The following is a 19,095-nucleotide window of genomic DNA, read 5'->3' on the forward strand; positions in this document are numbered from 1 at the left end:
CACATCGATTGCCGGCCGTTAACGCCGCCGTCATTGTCGGCCTAGTTATCTCGGGGAGGGCCTCCCTCACCCCCTTGCTGCCCAGTGTGGTATTCGGTTTTCCTTGAAGGAATGTGGAGGCATTAAGATCAAAATGGTGAAAATCGATGCGAAATCGGACGTTCTGTCACTTTCGCGTTTCGACACGCCTAAAAGTAGGCAATCAGGCTTACAGATTGATACGTCAGCTCGTATTAGTGCTGACCGGAGCAAGGGGAAGCTTTTGCATTGGGAAAAATGTTTCGTTCAGCTTAAGATATTTTTCAAAAAGAAACAAAAAATAGCAATTCAAACAAAATGATGAATATTTTACATCAACAACATAGCACTAGTGAGAACTGAACAAAGCACGTTACCAACGGACAACTTCATTCTAACCAGCAATCAATCCATCGGTAATATTTCACAAACCCCGGGATACAATACTACACAAAGCCGTACATCGATTCAGTATCCAGGAAAATCCCCTCACCGTGTGAACCATGATTTGAATTTGCTGTAGTTTTTTTTTTGTTTGCTCTCAGCGTTCCCTTGGTTCCAGTTTTCAGCTTAACGACATGATCCCGGCTCATTGGCTTTCACGTTGGATCAATCCATCAATCAATCTGGTTGAAATTTCGCTGTCCCGTTGCCCCAAGCGATCGTCGTCACTAGTCACGTGTGGATTTCTTTTTTTCCAGTTTTGGTGTGTGTGTTTGCAGACACTGTCCCTTCAGTTCTCAGTTGACAATTGACAACGAGGGTGTGCGTTCCCGTTCGATGAGCTTTCATTATGCCGTTGGGAATATTGTCCTGGTAAGGATTTATTGTTACTGTTTGTTTATTTACACTTTCAGCAAAACCAGCACGGAGAACTCTCTAACTATGGCTGAAACCGTCCAGCAAACGGCCTGGTGTGACAGATGAAACTTTCGTTCGTTCATGTCTGTTTTGGTTGTACGGTTCGTCGCGAGGAAAAAAAACGGCAAAAAAGCGAAATCGTTAGAAGTTTTGTCAAATGTCAAAAGTTGTGCTCTACATACGGACAGTTTTTTGAGTCCTTTGGGAAGGGGCCCTTTTTTGGATCAATTCCGCTGCTAAGCCAACATGAAAATGTGTCAGCAAAAACTAGTTTTACCCACAGTGCCTATTGTTTGTCTGCTTTTTAGCCATTTCTCATCAAATGCTATGGTATGGTTTCCCAACAGAGTGGGAGATAGCGCTTTCCGTAAAGTGGTCAATCATAGTCAACTGTATTGAAACTCGATTTCAAATTGCGGGTTTTTTCCTCGAACCATGCTAGGGCTAACGTTAGGTTTAGGTTCGTACTCGAATCTAATTTCCAACATGGGCATCCAATGATTGGAATGCTTGCTCACCCGGAAACGTGAAATTCCACCGGTTCAAATTATTATCTAATCAGCTATGCTAAATAACTGCAAAGGCTTTACGGCCTCGCGCGCACGGCAGATGGTCCATTGCGCTACAGCGCGAACTGATTTACATTCCGCGAATAGTGCAGCTGGTGCGCCAACTTTAAATCTCCGTTTTTTTTTTTGCACTCTCTCGGCACAGATCGGAAACAGTTTCCACCACGTAGTGTGGTAGGCTTCATAGTGAATGTTCCGCGACCCCACACACACACACACATACACGTGATTTGTGAGCCAATGGTTTTACGCCAATCGAAGCGTTCCGTTTCTTTCCCTTTTCATCCAATAGGAAAACTATTCGAATCGCAGCGTGACAGTGCTACAATAAATCATGCAAATATAAAATACGAAACATCCTACCAAACACCATGTTCGGGGAATAATCCAAAAAAGAAAAGAAATAAAAGCTTTATCCATTGTTTTATCAGTAACAGTTTTTCGATTTATTATTCACCCTTTTTCGTTTTTATTGGTGTACTCAACTTTAGAAGAATAATTCACCTGCTTGTCGCGTTTTGCCCCTGGCTGATTCCTAGAAGTTGTGCGCAATTTGAAAGTGGTTGCAAGAGTAGCGTAATGGCGCCCCGACACTATGGCGCCCAGTTCCTACAAGTTTTAAGGTTTGTTAAAGTGAAATATAGTTGCGTTTGTGGCGAATTTTGGTTTTAAAACTATACAATTATCACTTCGTTCGTAGTCTAATGTTGTTTTGTTACTCGTATCATTCCTTCGTTACGAACCACGGCCACTTTCGGTTCAAACCTTTGCGTATGCTCCCACACAAATAACCCCTTTCCCCTTTCCCCCCCCCATAGCTTCCGTATAACCTACGCCCTAGATTGAATAAGAATTATGTTCGTCGTAAAGATAATTACTTTAAATTGACGATGAAAGAGTTAGTTTCATCGGAACGGATGGTTGTATACCTTGCCAAAACATGCCTCTGGCTCACTTTTCTTTCCTGCTACAGCCCAACAGGCCTGTAACACCCTACCCTTCCCACCCTACCCGAAAGCGCTACACTAAACAGGGCTCTCAATTTAGTGTGGCCCTTTTTACCGGGAGCGGGTTTTCCTGCTTGCGGCACAGGCTTTAAGCCGTCAGCTTTAAGCTTCCTTCTTTGAACCGTCTGTATAGGAACCAATCGGAAAGCTCCACCACAAGATGGCCGCAAACCGTTAGCGAACGAGATCTCTTAACCGTGCAGTGGTGCTGTGCAGTTTGCATGATTATAGGCGCAAATATCCCACGTGATAGGAGCGACTAAAATCGAACAGGCAATTCTAAATCGTGTGTAGTAGAGTAAGTTTAATCAGATCTCGTTAGCTACCATTTTTGCAACACCTTGTCGCAACGCTTTGCTTACGCACCGTTGTCTGTCCTACTGTGTTTCAATCTTGTTTAATTTTTTTTTTTTCTGGAACGGAATTATGGACTCAACGTTAGTTTCTGGATGGGCTTGCCATGCTGGATGCAGTTCGATTCTGGCGAGCTATCTCGCACGGTTGGTTTGTTTTTCTTTGGTAGCTGTTTGATTATGTTTTGATTTTAGTTTTTTAGCCTACCTGAAGCCTTCACACGCATTAGCTTAAAATAAAACCATTGCCCTTCACTGGCGCTTCAAATGGGCTCAAGATGCCTTAACGCTATCTATAAGTGTTTGATATTTGTGTTTGTTTTCTCGTGGCATGACCCTCGGCAACCCCTCGTCCTTAATGACTTACTCGCTCCACCCATGTTCAATCAGCCCTTTTTTGTCAGTTCGTATGTACACAAATCACTTCCGTTCGTCTCTCCTGATTCTCCTGCTGCTGCTTATGATCCATTTCCATCCCGATGAAGGGGCTTGATCCGTCGCGTTCGGCTGTACTGCACTCGCCGAAGCAGGAGAGGGAAAAAATCTGTAAACGATACAAAACAGCACGTAAAAGAAAAACATCACATCAGATAAATGTCGTCAATTAAGCACGTGATAGGTCGCATGATTCTCGTCCGCTTAGTAGATCGGGCCGATGGGGAACCGGATGTCAATATACGCGTCACACGAGGGGTTACGCACAGAAGGCTCCAATTAGTGTCAATATGTCCATTAAAAATTAATTTATCCACATTTCCCGTTCCGGAGCACACACGAGTGTGCGGTGCGTGCATGTGACACGGTCTGATGCAAACGATAATTGATGCAAACAGGAAACGACGCGATGATGGTGAAAAGCAGAGCGTTTCATAAGTCCAATTACCAGGAACAAAACGGTCCGCTGCTCCAACGTTAAATGTCATACCATTTTTGGCACGTTTTTCGTCTTGTGCGAAGACCAATATTTTGAAACCTTGCCACAGCGATACAAAACAGATGAAACGTGAGCCTCGTAATTGATTCCATCATTGCAGAACGTGTCGCTATTTTCGTACCAGTCTGTACTTCACTATCCACCCCGTTCTGGTCAAATTTATGGCATAAATTAATCATTCATTTCCGGCGCGCATTTTGCATTAATGAGGCGGCAAAGCGGAACTCATTCAGTCTTGCCTTGACCTTTCGAACAAATTTACACAAACATAGCTTCTCTAAGGCTAGAATAATCATAGTTTTTAAAAATAAAGCGCTTTGTGCAACTTAAGATACAGCTCCGCACCCACTCGCTCCAAGTATTTATCCTTTGCACGCTTTTCCACTGGAAAAGCACTCGATGCTAATTTATGTTGGCCCGTGCCCGACCTGCCACAATCTCGTTTGCACTTGTAGCGATGCTCGCAGTGAATGTGTTCGGTGCGCGAACGTGCAGGGAATGAATTATTTTCGGCAACTGAATTCAATTTGGCTCATGCATTGTACCTGACACCGGTGAGGGAATCGGTGGAAATGGGGGAAAAGTTATTCGAGTGAAGTTTTGCCGCAAGCAGAACAAACTGATGACAGACCGAGCAATTGACCGTTCTGACAGGGTGAATAGAGTCAGGTTCGCTTCGTATATGATTCAAACAATTCCATTTGCATGGTAAAGCGCCTTAAGTTATGCAATCAGCATGGCAAAACTGCGTTAAAGTGGTTTCGAAATAAATATCGCTGCAGAATTAATCACCAAAACCACAAACATTAACCCTCCTCGGTGTCTTTCCACCCGCTTCGAGCATTCACCTCATGCTGCCCTCTCCTGGCTTACTTTCATCGCAAGCTGGCTAGAAGATAATGCACTTATTTTCACAATTCCAGGACCTGTCACCGACAGACACTACCGATCAGTGAAGTGAGATGACAGCACCGCTTGCACGATGATACTAGACACGAATGGGCATGGCTCGGCATGCGGGTGGTTAGTTCATTATAAATGTTTAAAACAAGTTTGAGTTGGTTAGCAAAGTTATTACTTCCTGTTGTCGGTTGCCATGAAACTCGTGTGCGTTGGCATGCGGCGACAAACGCCACCACAAACGAGCCAACTTTCCCGAAGCACCAATATCGCGCCGATGTGTCGGTACGGTCGATGTTGCGTAAGGACATTGGAGAGCATCCTTGGGACAGATCCTTGCGCCGCCATTCCCTGCCAGACAACGGTTGCGATAATTTCGCGTGGCGTACCACGCTTGCAGCTACATTCACTAAAGCACGCGGCGAAAGCATGCCTCCTACTGCTTATTGTTGTGTTATTCTTGCGTTCGTGAAAGTTACCAAGATGGAAGGATATTTAATATTCCCTTCACACGTTCGCTCACGTGCGATTTCGCTTCGAAACTAACACACACACACAGGGATCAATAAAGGATCAACGGGATCAGAGCGCTTTGCGCTCTCGATTATGCATGCTGACGTTAGGGCGATTTAATAAATGATACCCCTTTTTGGAGAAATCCGTTCGAGCAACTTTTTCATCTCCTTTTGCTGCGTTGGGAGCGACGAAAGGGAAAGAAAGAGCATAAGATAGTTGTATAAAAAGACACACAATCTTCCCTGCCTCAGGGTATCTCTGTCATGGTCATGGCTTTTCGCTTGTTTTACCGCTTTTCCATCACAGAGCAACAACCCAACGATATACAGAGGTTGATTAAATCAAAGCCTTGTACGGGGTGAGCGCTCACTAATAAGAGACAGTCAGTTCAACGCCAACTCGACAGCTTAATCCCGGTGACCTGTGATGGCCCGGCGGGTGGTGGCTTGCCGTAGGCCCAAATTGTTCGCTTATCGATTCCTGCAAAGTCCTCCATCCAGTCCAGTGGAATGCCAAGAAATAGCGGAAGTGGACATGCCCAAAGGACGTTAAAGTGTGGGTGCTTTTTCATTCGATCGCTTCCGCTGATTTCGTTTGCTAGTGGAACGTGATTTACCGCATGGTCGCCACAGGGAAGGTGATTGTGATAATGTGGGGTTTGCTTTCTGCCGATTATAGCGACTGACCGCCGTGGTGTGGACATCAGCTTCATTTCGGAAGCAATTCCGAAGCCATTCCTGGCAGGCATCGTCTTGTAAGCCGATACCGGGACCGCTTGCTTTACAACGTGACCTGGCAGAAGATCACCGTGCGGACATGAAACGGGGGAAGGTAGCAAACTTTTGCCGATAATCTACAATGTAATAAGCCAGAAGACGCTTGTAACCCCGGGTATCACGATACCAGAAATAGCTTATCGAACCACAATCAAATCAGCGCGATCGGTTATGTCATTTCGGGGGCCATATTTTGTACGTTCTTCTTGCTCATCATTCTTGGAATATATGCATCACACGGTTTTGTCCACCCGCTGTATCCAACGCCAAGACTTCTGGGGCGACTTCTGCACAAATTAACTTACTGCGGACGCTTGGAGCAAAACTTCTGTCTTTCCCCCATCACGAGCGATGACATCAAAGGAGAAGGCGATAGCTTCGTGTGCCCACATCAAGACGAAAGATTATGAACCCGGTGGGCTGTGCACAGATGAACCAACGTTCCTGGGCTCAAACTGCGGACGGGGAAATGTGGAATGCGCCCGCTTTGCCGTTTCCGGTGCAATTCGATGTCAAGCGCCATTGGATCAACGTCACGAGCGCTTCGGAATGCAATCAGATAACGTTGCCGACGTCGCCTACATCATCGAACCGGGTCGCATCAGCAGGCATGTAGGCATGTAGACCCCGGATCAAAGCCAAAAACCATCCACGAACAATTTGCAACTGACACAAACATAGCTCGGGAATGGGATGGGACGTAGGCTTTGACTTTGTGGTTTACCCAAAGATGCGTACGTCCGTACGCGTACACACTTCCCTCACCGTCACATTCGGCACTATGTTTGTGTCCTCAATTTTACTGCCACTATTAAGAGGAGAGTTTGGTCTGCGGTTTCAAGGTTGTTTGCGGTTTATTTGTGTGTGTGTAGTTGGGTCGATTAGAGAAGTTTTATCGCCGAGCAATTGCTCTATATGGCTTAGAAGCTGAGAGCGTTCGTTGTCGATTGTGTCATATCGATCATGGCACGAAAGTTTTGTCACTGGAATAAATTAGTTGAAAGAGAGAATGTTCCGCTTGAAGGATAAGACATTTCTCTGCAAAGATTGATGCCTATTTGCAGGAGATAAATGTAGGGTTTCATGATTTAGCAATAACTCTTCCTTCGTTGTCCATTAAGTTTATCCTTTCTTTCCCTTGCTCTGCACGTACAAATAATCTCTCAAACTGCCTACACAAAACAATAATTCTTCATTGCAAGCTTGTCTTCAAAAAAAAAGCATTTCTCAACCTGCACGGCAACAAAAGAAACATTTCCGGGCAGCAATTTCGATGTGACCAATACCACTTAACTGCCGCAGATAATCTTCCCACTGCAGGTCACGGAGCATCCCGGTACTTTTCCTAGAACACGAAGCAGAACAAAACAACAGCCAACAACAACAAAAAACACGCTTTTAAAACTGCCTTAACTGCCTTAATGGGTAGAAAGAATAAACGAGGGTAAACAAGTTTCTATTTAATTGTTGTTTCCCTTCACTCTCTCTCTCTGTCCACAGCCGGGGTTGAAGATGGGCTTCGCAGGTCGCACACAGGACGATGTACCCTTTTTGAGCTAGGAAGCAAACGAAAACAAAAAACAATACATAACAAGGAAGGTATAAACCGTTCGAAAGCAAAACAACAGCAAAATAACCAGCACGTTCTACCGAGAACGAGCACCGGAGCGAGGTAGCACAGGGCAGTGGAAAAAACCACATTAAGATTAGCCAGCACAAGGGCCATTAAAAAACAGGTAGTTCCATGCCACAAGGGCTGCGACCGGGTACGGAGAAAAACAGCAGCGAGACAGGGACCCGGGGCGGTTTCGGGGAAAAGATCTTCGGTATATAAAATCCGACCCATCTCTTCCCAAACCACTCAGTATCGATTCAACGTTCAGCAAACAAACAACCGTACAATTTCGAGCTCCTCAATTTCAATCCTCCTTCAACCATGAAACCTGTTGTACTTTCGTGCATCTGCCTGGTGCTGCTGCTCTTGGGAACTGCATCCTTTGCCGCTCCGGCCTCCAAGAAAGGCACGGAAAGCTCCTCGGAATCGGTCGAATCGAACGAATCTAGCTCCAAGGAAACGACCGTCGAAGGCAACAATGCTGCCGAGGTGACGGAAGAAGATACCAACACAGCCCAAGAGGTGACGGTGCCAGAGAACAGCGTGAACGGCACGGTAAAGCTGGAGCAGCCAACGAAACCCGTCGATCAAACAACGACCGTCGTTGCTAAGTCATCCGTTTCGACGAACGCTGCTCCGGTTCCGGAGTTGACGAAAGTTGACGAAAAGCCTGAAACGAGCGTGGTAGAATCCGTGGAATTTGGCAGCGGCGTTGTTAAGGAAGATTCGGTGAAAGCTGTCGCCGTGGGGGCTGAAACAACTCCGGAAACCTCCGTCAAGAAAGTTTCGGACGTGGAAGCTTCCACCGTTGAGAAGGAGGATGTCGTCACTCGTACGCTTGAAACGGAGGAACAGGTACGGCCAACCCAACCCAAGGTGGAAGTGACGGAGGTGACGCAGAAAGTGAACGATCTGCCTACGGTGGAGGTGACCGTCACGCTGGCAGAACGTGAGAGCGTTGACTTGCGCGTCGAAACTAACGAGCCGGTCCCGGTGACGACCGACTCCGTTGCTGCTGAAGTGTAGATGGAGATCAGAACCAGTTTGATGTGGTTTGTGGTGAAGCATATTGTACAAAATTCCCAAAAAAAAAAAAAAAATAAAGCCTATAACATGTAAAACATTACCCAATTGCCGTTGTCTTCGAATTCTTGTTCGCTGTAGCTTCTTTGCAGCCTTTGAAGTGTTGCGAGATGAAACGGTCCCATCGATCTTTAGCAAATACCCGTGTATTGGTAAATAGTTTCATCGAACTTCGTTTGTTTTCAATCACGAGCGGGCAGAAATGTTTACCCGCCGGCAGTGCCAATCAATAGAGGCGAGCAGCGACGTGTAATAGGCAATCATCGCCACCGGTTTCCAGGAATTGTTTTCCAATAGAAGCACAAAATGTGACGCCGAGAGGGAGAGAATATATCGATTAGAAAGAAAGGAAGCAAATTTAAAGCGGCAAATCAATTCCATGAAACGCGCTTCAATTAAATGTAATTTAAATTTTTCGATAAGACTTTGTGCTTCAATCTCTCATTGGTAAACTCAAGAATGCCAAAATGCCTAATGATTCCCGCTCTCTCTCTCGTTCGGGAAGCAATGTTTAAGCAATGTGTTTCCACAAACTAATTTGATTTGCTGTGCGGAATGTACCGAGCTGCAGTAAATTACACCGGCTAATGGGACGTGTGATGCAACCTCTTGCACCAGGCGTTAATCCCAGGCATTGTATTAAGTTATGCCAGCTCTCCCGGAAGAGCTCGGAATCTTCAGCACCGCTCCAAGGAACGTTATGGCAAGCACCTACTCTGCCAAAGTAAACAGCGAACATTGTGTGTGTGCAATAATCTTCCCACCTTCTTGGTAATACACTGAACTGATGCTTCACCGCAACACCCCAACTTCACTGGCGCCATCAACGTCAAGTGGCGTGGCGTGGCGGATGCGGCGAATGTTTGCAGCTTCAATGAACATTTCTCTTGTTTACACACACACACGCGCGCACGCACTGTACCGAAAAGATCCTTGAGTCCTTGAAGCATCAGCAAACCACCGAAAAACCCTTCACTTTGACCCCGAAAATCGACACCCGAACCCTGGCGTCGTGTGTAGGTAAAACCAGCCCACCCAGGGGCGCCCACACGCCACCGTCGTTGACGGTGGCGTCGGCTGTGAATTGAAATGGAAAACTTGCTGTCTAATATTTGCGGCATGACATAACCCTCCCCCTGACAACCGTTGGGTAAGGGTACATCACTGCCGACAGCCAGAAAGGAGCGTGGTGCGTGGTGAAATATAAGAAGTACTTCACACTTCGTTCGCACCGCTTCTTCGATCGACGTGTTGTTCGAGATGAGTTTCGCGTGAAACGAGCTGGCGATGATACCGTGTGCGCAGTGGAGGAGAAGGTTTGGGAATTACAGAGATGGAGAGAGCAAGATAGATCCTACTGGATACACAGTCAATCAAGCCGTCGCGGATCGGGCGGACCGAAATTGACGGGGATGCAATAAAACCCGCCACAACGAGCGCGTGGTACATTGGGGACTTTGGGAGAGCATTGCCACGTGTGAAGCCACAAGGAATGCGAAATGGGGAGAAGGGCAAAGTACCTAGTCGACCACGGACGAGTTCCACCGCCAAGGGACCTCACCAGCGCTAATGCACGTCAATTAAGATTCGGCAAACGATAGCGCACCGTTCTGCGAAATGGCAGACCCATATTAACCTAGCTTCTATGATACGGGGATACCGTCGAGACCAGAAATGGAAAACTTTGCAAAATGCTCCCGCGTTTTCCTTTCCACACAATCTCACACGCACACACACACACACACACGCATAATCTTCTACCTTCTTCTGTGTAAGGATGCTCCCAGAAACCTCGTTCGCTCCTATCGGATCGCTTCACTCCGAAGCGATATCTTAATTAAGGATTTTTGGGCATTGGGTTTTGTAAAAAGTTTTCCCGAACGTTTCAAAATCAACCCAGTGAACAGAAAACAAAAACACAACCCCTGGCCGCTGGCCGTTAGCGAGACTACCGATACGGCATCCGAAGAATCCCGGGGTGGCAGATAATTGTAGAGTCATCGTCGTGCTACCCCGCCTCAAAGATACATCTCGAAATCGCCTAATTGGATGATAAATAATGTCGCTAAAGCTTCGGGCTTTGCTGCCTCGGCTCCGGCGAGCTGAGCCAGAAGAGCCAGATTAAATTATCCCTTCCCGGACCGAAACTGCTGGGCTGCTTATAATTATTTCTGAAAGCATCGCTTTTTACGGATAATTACTTTGGGGTTATGGTACAGCGAGCGAGCGAGATGCACGCGTTCACGAGCGTCGGACGCTGAAACGCCTGTGAAAGTGTGTCTAGAAAGTTGTCACCGAAATGGTGACCCCGCAAGCACAAGATGTCTATTTTCGTGAGGAAGAGTAGTGCGCGATCCGGATGTATGCCGGCTGGTCCCAATCCAATTTAACGAGCTCCAAGCGTCCAGCCAGTTTGGTGGTAGTAGTACCAGTAGTAGTAGTAGTAGTAGCTGGAGCGAAATATTTCACGCCACGTTTCACCAACGCACCTCTTCGGGGGGAGGGCAGGGCGCGGCCAACAGCACTTTGCCGCTTATTGGATCGGCATAAATAAATAAACAACATCCATCAGCGCGAAGCCCCACCGAAATAGGCAGGCAATCAACCGCCGCCACGATGCGATTGATTTCGATGCGCGTTAAATATTGATCTTTCCAGACATGGAGCGGGGGTAGACACAAACAGTAAACAATCGTGCTCAAAAGGAAAGAGAAAAATACAACGCTGAAAAGGAAAAACTGCACGTCCATCAAATTTTCTCCCGACTGTGGCTGCGTTTCTTGGACCGTTGGAAGATTGTCTTTGCGGATTGATTGAAACATCGTCTGCCCGTTATGGCATCCGGTCCATTCCCCCGTCGGTCCAGGAATGCCCGCCCGCAGCTACTATCTAAATTCTGATCGTCTGGGTGAAATATTTCATCGCCCCAAACAATCACCGCGTCATTATGGGGGAGTTGTGTGTCCGTGTGTGTGTGTCCGTTCTCGGGACAGTGGCAGGGTTAATCGGAGAGAAAATTCACCCACCGATAACCGATTCCGAAATGTGTTCGTTTCCCCCCCCCCCCCCCCCTCCTTGTGGTTTCTTCTGCAAAAGCACACGCATCATTCCGACCGCAATCACGGGTTTACATGTCGCGTCGAGATTTGGTCCAACTGTCGTCTCGTTCGAGGAGAAAAAGCACACCACACAGCACAGTCGTTTCAGACCGGCGAGACCATGTTCAAGCAAATGGTGTGTAATCGAAGAAGAGACTACCGCCAGCCGGCCCTTCAGTCCCGCTCCCTCCGGCCGGGCAAACACCGTTATCACACGCGTTTTCACTAAACGAACCATTAATTTGCCATCGTGTTGCACACTCGCGCCCGCAAAATCTTGCGCCAGCGCGCTCCGCGCACCGTAAAGAGCAATCGCCCGGGAAGGAAGTAAGTACGGCGAGACACGTCCAAATGGTGTGTCTTCAATCAGTGCCAGTGATTTGGGGGGAAGGGGAGATTTTTTCCATTCCACGGCACAATTTGCGCGAAGGGATTTTCTGCACGCTTGCGTGCGTGTTTCACACCGTCATCCAGGTGATCAGTTTCGCACACGGATTCCGTACGCTTGACGTAACCTGCGCAAGCACGCAAGGGCGAGAAACAATACGGCACCTAGTAGGAATGGGGTTTTGGAAGAGAAAGAGGGAGGGTTAGTACTGTCCACACGCTACCTTAGAGTTTGGGAAAAACTCAATCAACCGGCAATCACAAGGAAAACAATGACCCAGCGGGACGACCTGCCAAGCTGTCAAGGTGTCGTTGTCGCGATGGATGAAAATTGGTGACCGGCAGAGTGGACAGCAGGAGCCCCAATTGCCGTGCTGAAATGTTTGTCCGGGTTGTGGGGGAAAGCGAGAAGCAATTGGAACGGTAAACACACGCATGCGGAACATCATCCCATACACACAAAGCGCCGGATGCACCCTGTGGAGCAATGGGAATTCATCGTCATCATCATTCCGTAGATCTACTGGGACGCCGATACATACGCACGGTGCCGTATGGCCGTATCATTGTTTTGCTTATCTAGTTTTTGTTGTCACCCTCCCTCCCCTTCCCTCCCGTCTGCTACTTACAGCTATATCTCCCGGAAGGGTCCGGCTGGTCCACGCTCCGCTGGCTGTCCAATTCCAACTCCCAGTTCCCGGGTAAATCGCCGTGCAACGCTCTACAGATCGGTGTGGAGTACCGGGGGCCGACAGTAAGTGGGGTCGGAGACACCACCCGACCTATCATTGCCTCCCTCTACCACGCGGCTCGATATTGGCGGAACGCCGCACTGGGACGACTGGATGGTCGTTACGCTCGTTGATGGGCCGCAGCCACGCACGATGGAGCTTTGATCCGAGCTCATCCCTCCACCACCGTACGGCATTGAGATGGAGGAGCCATTTTGCAAGCTGCCGCTGCCACCGTTGCCACCCTTCCCATTAACCGTGCTGGCCTGGGAGCTGTTGTTGTTCACATTACACACATTGTTGTTGTTGGCAAGGGTGTCGTTTGTCTGTTGGTGTGCCTGTTGCTGCTGGTGTTCATGTTGCTGCTGTTGCTGCTGCTGCTGCTGCTGCTGGTGGCCCCCGGCATCCGGCACCCGATTATTCCGGTTGTTCGACTGCAGCACCTTGGTGGAGTTGCCCCGCTCGGAGCCCCGGTTGCGCACGAACCGCGGGAAGAAGCTGTTCTCGATCTGCAGCTGGGCGTTGATTTCCTTCCCCTTCGCGCACGTGCACGCCTTCAGGAAGCTTTTCTTAAAGTTATCGCTCAGGAACGCGTACAGGATCGGGTTCATCGCGCTGTTGCTGTAGCCGAGCCAGCTCACCAGCACGAACACGGTAATCTCCAGCCGCGATTTGCAGATGTCGGGCGGCGAGTTGATCAGCGCCACCTGCGAGATCCAGTACGGCAGCCAGCACAGCACGTACACGGTGATGACGGTCAGCACCAGCTTCGTCACTTTCCGGTGCGACCGCTTCTTCTCCTTCGACTTGGACTTCGGTCCGACGGTGCGCAGCTTGCGTATCACCAGATAGTAGAACATCAGGATCAGCGTGAGCGGGATCGCGAAGCCCAGTATGAGCGAGTAGAGCGTGAAGGTGGAGCCCGAGTTCGCGCCCGTCTCGGACGGCCACATGATGTTGCACGACATCTTGTCCTTTTCGCGCGCGATCGTGTTCGCGTACAGCATGACCGGCAGCATGATGAGGGCGGACGCCGTCCACGCGATCGCCGACACCACCTTCGACACGAGCGGCGTCCGGAAGCGGGGCGACGAGATCGGATGGCATACGGCAATGTACCGGTCGGCGGACATGATGAACAGAAAGATGGACGAGGTGAACTGCGTGATGGAGGTCGACACCATGTACGCCTTGCACATCGCGTTGCCGAACGTCCACTCGCCCAGGTGCATCGTGGTGATCAGGAACGGAATGCCAATCAGAAAGCACTGGTCGGCGATGGCCAGATTCAGGATGTACATGTTCGTGACGGTTTGCATTTTGGAAAAGCGCAGCACCACGTAAATGACGAGCGTGTTACCGAACAACCCCACAATCGCGACCAGCGCGTACAGTATCATCGAAATCACATTCCCGACCGGCATCTGGATCGAGGGACAAATGTCCAGGGCGGAATCGTTGAAGAAGGTACTGAAGAACGGGTGGTGCGGAAATCGGCGCGAAAGGTTGGCGGTAAACTCGGCCGTGCTCGTACCGCTCGGGCCGCTCGTACCGCTGGTGCCACCGGTCGCAGCGGCCGCCGCCGATGCCGTCAACGCGCGCAGCGTAATGTTGCTGAGAAAGGTGGAAAAATTCGTCACACCCAGCGGAGGCATGGAGGCGGCGGCGGACGACGAGGACGAAGCGATTGTGGTGGTCTGCCGCAGGAAGGTGAGCAGCTCGGACGGAAACGGTATGCCGCCGTGGTAGTGGGCGGCGGACGCTATCGTTATGTCGCTCGCGGTCTCTGTCATGCCGGTGCTGGTGGTGCTGCTGCTGGTGGTAGTTCCGTTCACTCCCGCTCCCGTCCCGTTGGTGGACAGTGCGAGCAGTTCCGTTGGCAGTTCCGTGCCGGGCGCTAGCGTCGATAGGGCAGCCGTGCCGGCGGACACAAGCAGATCAACCGTACCGCTCGTCGTACCGTTCCAGTCCATAGTTGGCGGAGGTCGGAGTTAACTCAGTACAGATTTCCTAATTTATTCCACAACAGAAAGCATGTCCGCTTTCCCCTCCGCCCAATCACACACACACACGGCTACGCTGTAAAAGTTGTTTGCTGGCTACAAAAGAGACCTGTGTTCCAGTTGCAGTGCTTTACACTCGTTCCGTCGCATCCAATGCTACGTTACTTTCGCAAATGTCGGGCACACAGTCACTTCCGATTAGACGATGTGTTCACTTGCTCACACCGGATGGACACTTCACTTTCACAGGCCACTTTTTTTCTTCTTTATCTCTGACTAACTATCGCGTATAACACTGTACTGTATCTCGGTATCTTCACTGCATGGGAGGCAGTTCGCATTCGCATTCCAATTTTCAGATTTCACCCTTGGGACGACAGTACAGCAAACGGGCCGTGTTCGTGTGCGCGCAACAAGAGTCTTACTTCTCTCCGGCCCACAACTCTGGGGCGTTAAATTTATTCAGAAAACTGTTCACTTTCCTGGGGTTTTTTCCTGTTCCACCCCAATGCCGGTGTTGCCGTTGGAGTTGGCTGACTGTCTGCTCGTTGCGCTGTTCGCTAACTTGTCGTCGCTTCGACTACGCATCGACACCAATTTTAACCGGTGAGTACCTCTACGTCCTGTTTAACAAAGTCAAGCTAAAATGTCCGATTGGAGGAAGCACGGGTGATGTTTGCGAATTATTTTTAGCACACCTCTCTAACACGACGCTGACGGCGACGGAGACGGAGACAGACAGCAAGATGCTTCCGAATCTCATTAAAATGTCTTTCCAACGGTCCAATCGATGGCGGCGGGTGGTATCGATACAATATGACCTCCCTTTTCCCCTGTTCCGCAACCTTACCGCCCCGAGCTGGAGCGAGATGTTGGGGTGAGATATTGAATCATTCGATATCTGCTTGGGAGCTACTCAGCAGCATGAATCTCGCCACAAAACACAAACAAACACAAGTCCGCCGACCACCCGGTGTAGTGATTTTTATTACCATTGCACACATACACACACACACACACCGGGCGTGCTGTGACCGCTGCGATGGACAGACTCACTCACCACAGGCCCGGCAACGCAACGGGACGCATTTACATTGCCGCGTGTTTACACACCTTCGGCGGTGTTTAATTCATAACTCATCTCTTTCAAATGCGCTTTCGACCGACGTGGGGGGGGTTTTGGTTTTGAACTCCCCCTCTGTGTTGCACCTGCTACGCGAGCTAACGCGAGGAAACGTTTATTTGTCGAGCAGGCCGTAAAACACACCTGCACAGCGAGTCTTTTTAAACAGTGGCCGTAAATTGAGTGCACTTTTCACCCCGTTTGTTCCACCACAAAACCGACCGAACACCTTGTGTGGCACTCGTCGCGAAAATCCTGTGCCGTGCTGTGAGCGTCCTGCGGCGGAGGAGTTGGTTTTGCCCGACCGTCCACTGGTGCGTCCAAACGCGTACTGAACGGAACGCGGCAAGATTATTTGGCAGATCCAACCCCGACAGCACCGACACGGTGTTGCGGAGACAACACGAACGCTTCCACCACGCACACATACAAAAGCAGCGTACGGTTGTTGTCGTCCCGTCTGACAGCACTCCCTCCCGTTTCGGTGTCACCCGGGTGCACTCCGGCTCCAGCCTTTCGGCGGCTGCTAGACGCTTTCACTTTCATTCATGCCCATTGCCATCGGCCAACAAATCGGCAAATCGTATCCTTTTTCCCCACTTTTCTCTGTCGTGGATCGTGCGCGCAGGCTCAGGACAGAGCTTCCCCTTCGCCCATTATCTGGCCCAGCTTCGGGTGGTATTCGTCGATCCTTCACCAGGAAGCGTAGTACTAGCTCGTTTGTTTATACCGCACCAGCTCTCAGCCGTCGCTTCCCGCCGCTCACAGCGAATGGGACAAAGAACAAACTACCGAAGGGTCAGACCAGTTCAGACAAATGTGCTTTTCGTGCTTGCCGGTGTCGTTTCGTTCGGATGGGGGTTTTGCCGTGACCTTAACGGCAGTGCGCGCCACTCGAGTCACGTTCTCACGGTCGAGGACGACATTACAAGCGACCGCCATCCCGTCGCTGCACGAATGCACTTTCGATTCGCGGGCACGCGGTATCCGAAGAAGGTGAACGTGATGTATGCGAAAGGAAAGAGAGGAGGACTTATGATATGATTTTAACATTAAGCTGATTGGGGATGATTTGGGAAATGAATATGAAATTGAATGGCTTTGTTTGTAGTGCACGGTGTACCAATGTAATGATGGGGTGCTGGGGTTCCAAGAAGCCTTTTCTGCTCTGTTCTAGTAGCTCTTGTGAGCTAATGAACCACACAGAACCGTTTCGTTCACTTCACTCCATCCAGATGCACATAATTTAATCACATTTGCACCGTGTTCTCGCTGCAGCTGCACCGGCACTAGCACCGACGTCAGCGCTGCTCACTCGAAAAAGGATTCTAATACAGTTTTACCCTAATGGAATGGAACAGAACCTTGTAGCGCTGCTTCTTTGGTACGCCTTGGATGCATTCAACCGTAAATGGTTCTTTAAAACGGGTACGAGAGTAGGATAAAACCGAACATCCCGCGGGAATCTACACGCGTTGCTGAGGGTTTTCCCAGTTTCCAGTGTTCCAGTTCACCAACCGTTTGGGTGTAGGAATGGGAGCTGTTTCCTTCGAAAGCGCTCCAATTCTGCTTATCTCGCTCTAGTGGGGATGTTGCGAAATGCGATTGCTCACAATTTGCTCCACTGTTGCGTGTGTGCGTGTGTTTTGTATCGTTTTTTTTTTTTGTAAAAAAATCGACAAAAATGATTCCATCACCCAAGCGTACCGAGAAAATCGTATCAATAGTGCCGGTGGGTGTTTTTTCCTGAATGAATGTCCACTCGTCCTCCTCCTCCTGGGAGGGTGTTTACCAACACGGGTGCAAATGTGCAGTCGAACGGAAGGAGGACTTAGGTTGCCCGTTTTCGAGTAATTTCTGGTGAATTTCTAGTCTGCTGTTTTGACCAATCTTTGCTTTGTTTAAAATTTCGAACGAAATTGTATCTTGTTGTACTGTGCTGTATTTCTAAACATGCTTGAGGTGAGCCTTGGAATAATTACAGTTGGTAATGATCTTGGAAATATGAATCTTGATGGACATGGTGAGATAGTTACGATGAACTCTGCCTACTTGCAGGTGATATTTGGAGGAACTTCAGGCATTTTGTTGTGTATTTTCTTGCAAAATGTCAGGGTGCTGATGTAAATTTTAGATAAATTGCTTCCCCCTGACGTCAAAGACCATATTTCTTTTACACTGGAAAAAAACGCTGTACACATGTAACACTAAGCCACTGCGTATCAACAACTATCCGGTCCCAAAAGCATCGCTTGTCGTCCGAGTATGTTGAAGCGACAGTTTCGGGGAGTCTCTTTTTCCCCCCCATCTCCAACGACTCGCTCGCTTTCTAGGAAACGAACCACTTTCGGTGCAGAACGACCACTCCATCCACACGTAACTGCACACGATAAAGGGCGAAACAATGATGCCGAAACAAAACGGTTGATTATCTACCAGTCGACTGGTAGCCGCTCGCACCATGCACGACAAATTATGTTGGCACGTTGGGTGCCAACACTACGGAACAAATTACCGAACAATTTATGATATGCCATTGGCCGCGCGATCCGACCGGGGGATGCAAAGTTGTCCAACGCGGACAACAGACGACCGACCCACGGTACGGGACGGACTGCTAAATCCCAATGAGTTGGGATCTCCATTGCCCACACACACACAGAGCACTTGCGAAAGTTCTGTGCGCGCTTGTATCCTTTGCTCGTTGAAGCAGTGTTTCGTAGAGTGAAGGAATGAAAGAGCGCAGGGAAAAGTGCACACAACTTGAAACAAACCCAATGGACAGCGAAACACCGGCGATGACCCGTCGTGTTTCGCTCATCCTTCCATCTGCCGACAGTAAATGTACAGCTTTTTATTCCATTTTGTTGCAACATGGCAGCACCAGAGGAAAAAGGAGTTTAGATTTTTGTGAGCGAAAATTTAAATAAAGACACATAAATTTCTTTACACATTTATTTTCAAAAGAAAAGGGACAGCATTTCTTAAAGATCACGACAAGAGCGTAGAGCGTTTCCCTTTTGGACCGGAATTCCGTTCTGCGAGCTCGGGAGGTTCTGTCACTGGAGACTTCCCCGAAAAGAGGAAAAGACATTCAACCACCCCGCATACGACCGGATGA

The 19,095-nt window shown here is 49.0% G+C and overlaps 1 protein-coding gene across 1 annotated transcript; it reads right to left on the minus strand.

Annotated features, from left to right (window-relative positions):
- Positions 1–1,867: 1,867 nt before the first annotated feature.
- Positions 1,868–17,172, minus strand: LOC1280421 (somatostatin receptor type 3). The gene is made up of 2 exons (XM_061659934.1): positions 12,747–17,172; positions 1,868–3,352 (listed from the first exon to the last, which is right to left on the minus strand). The coding sequence occupies exon 1, from the start codon at positions 14,819–14,821 to the stop codon at positions 12,839–12,841; it is 1,983 nt and encodes a 660-aa protein (XP_061515918.1). The 5' UTR covers positions 14,822–17,172; the 3' UTR covers positions 1,868–3,352; positions 12,747–12,838.
- Between the last annotated feature and the right edge of the window lie 1,923 nt (positions 17,173–19,095).

The sequence above is a fragment of the Anopheles gambiae genome, chromosome 3 (genome assembly GCF_943734735.2).
Source record: "Anopheles gambiae chromosome 3, idAnoGambNW_F1_1, whole genome shotgun sequence".
NCBI lineage: Eukaryota > Metazoa > Arthropoda > Insecta > Diptera > Culicidae > Anopheles > Anopheles gambiae.

What these genes read in the sequence shown, in the direction of transcription:
- LOC1280421 (XM_061659934.1), bottom strand. Translation starts at nt 14,821, where the DNA reads ATGGACTGGAACGGTACGACGAGCGGTACGGTTGATCTGCTTGTGTCC.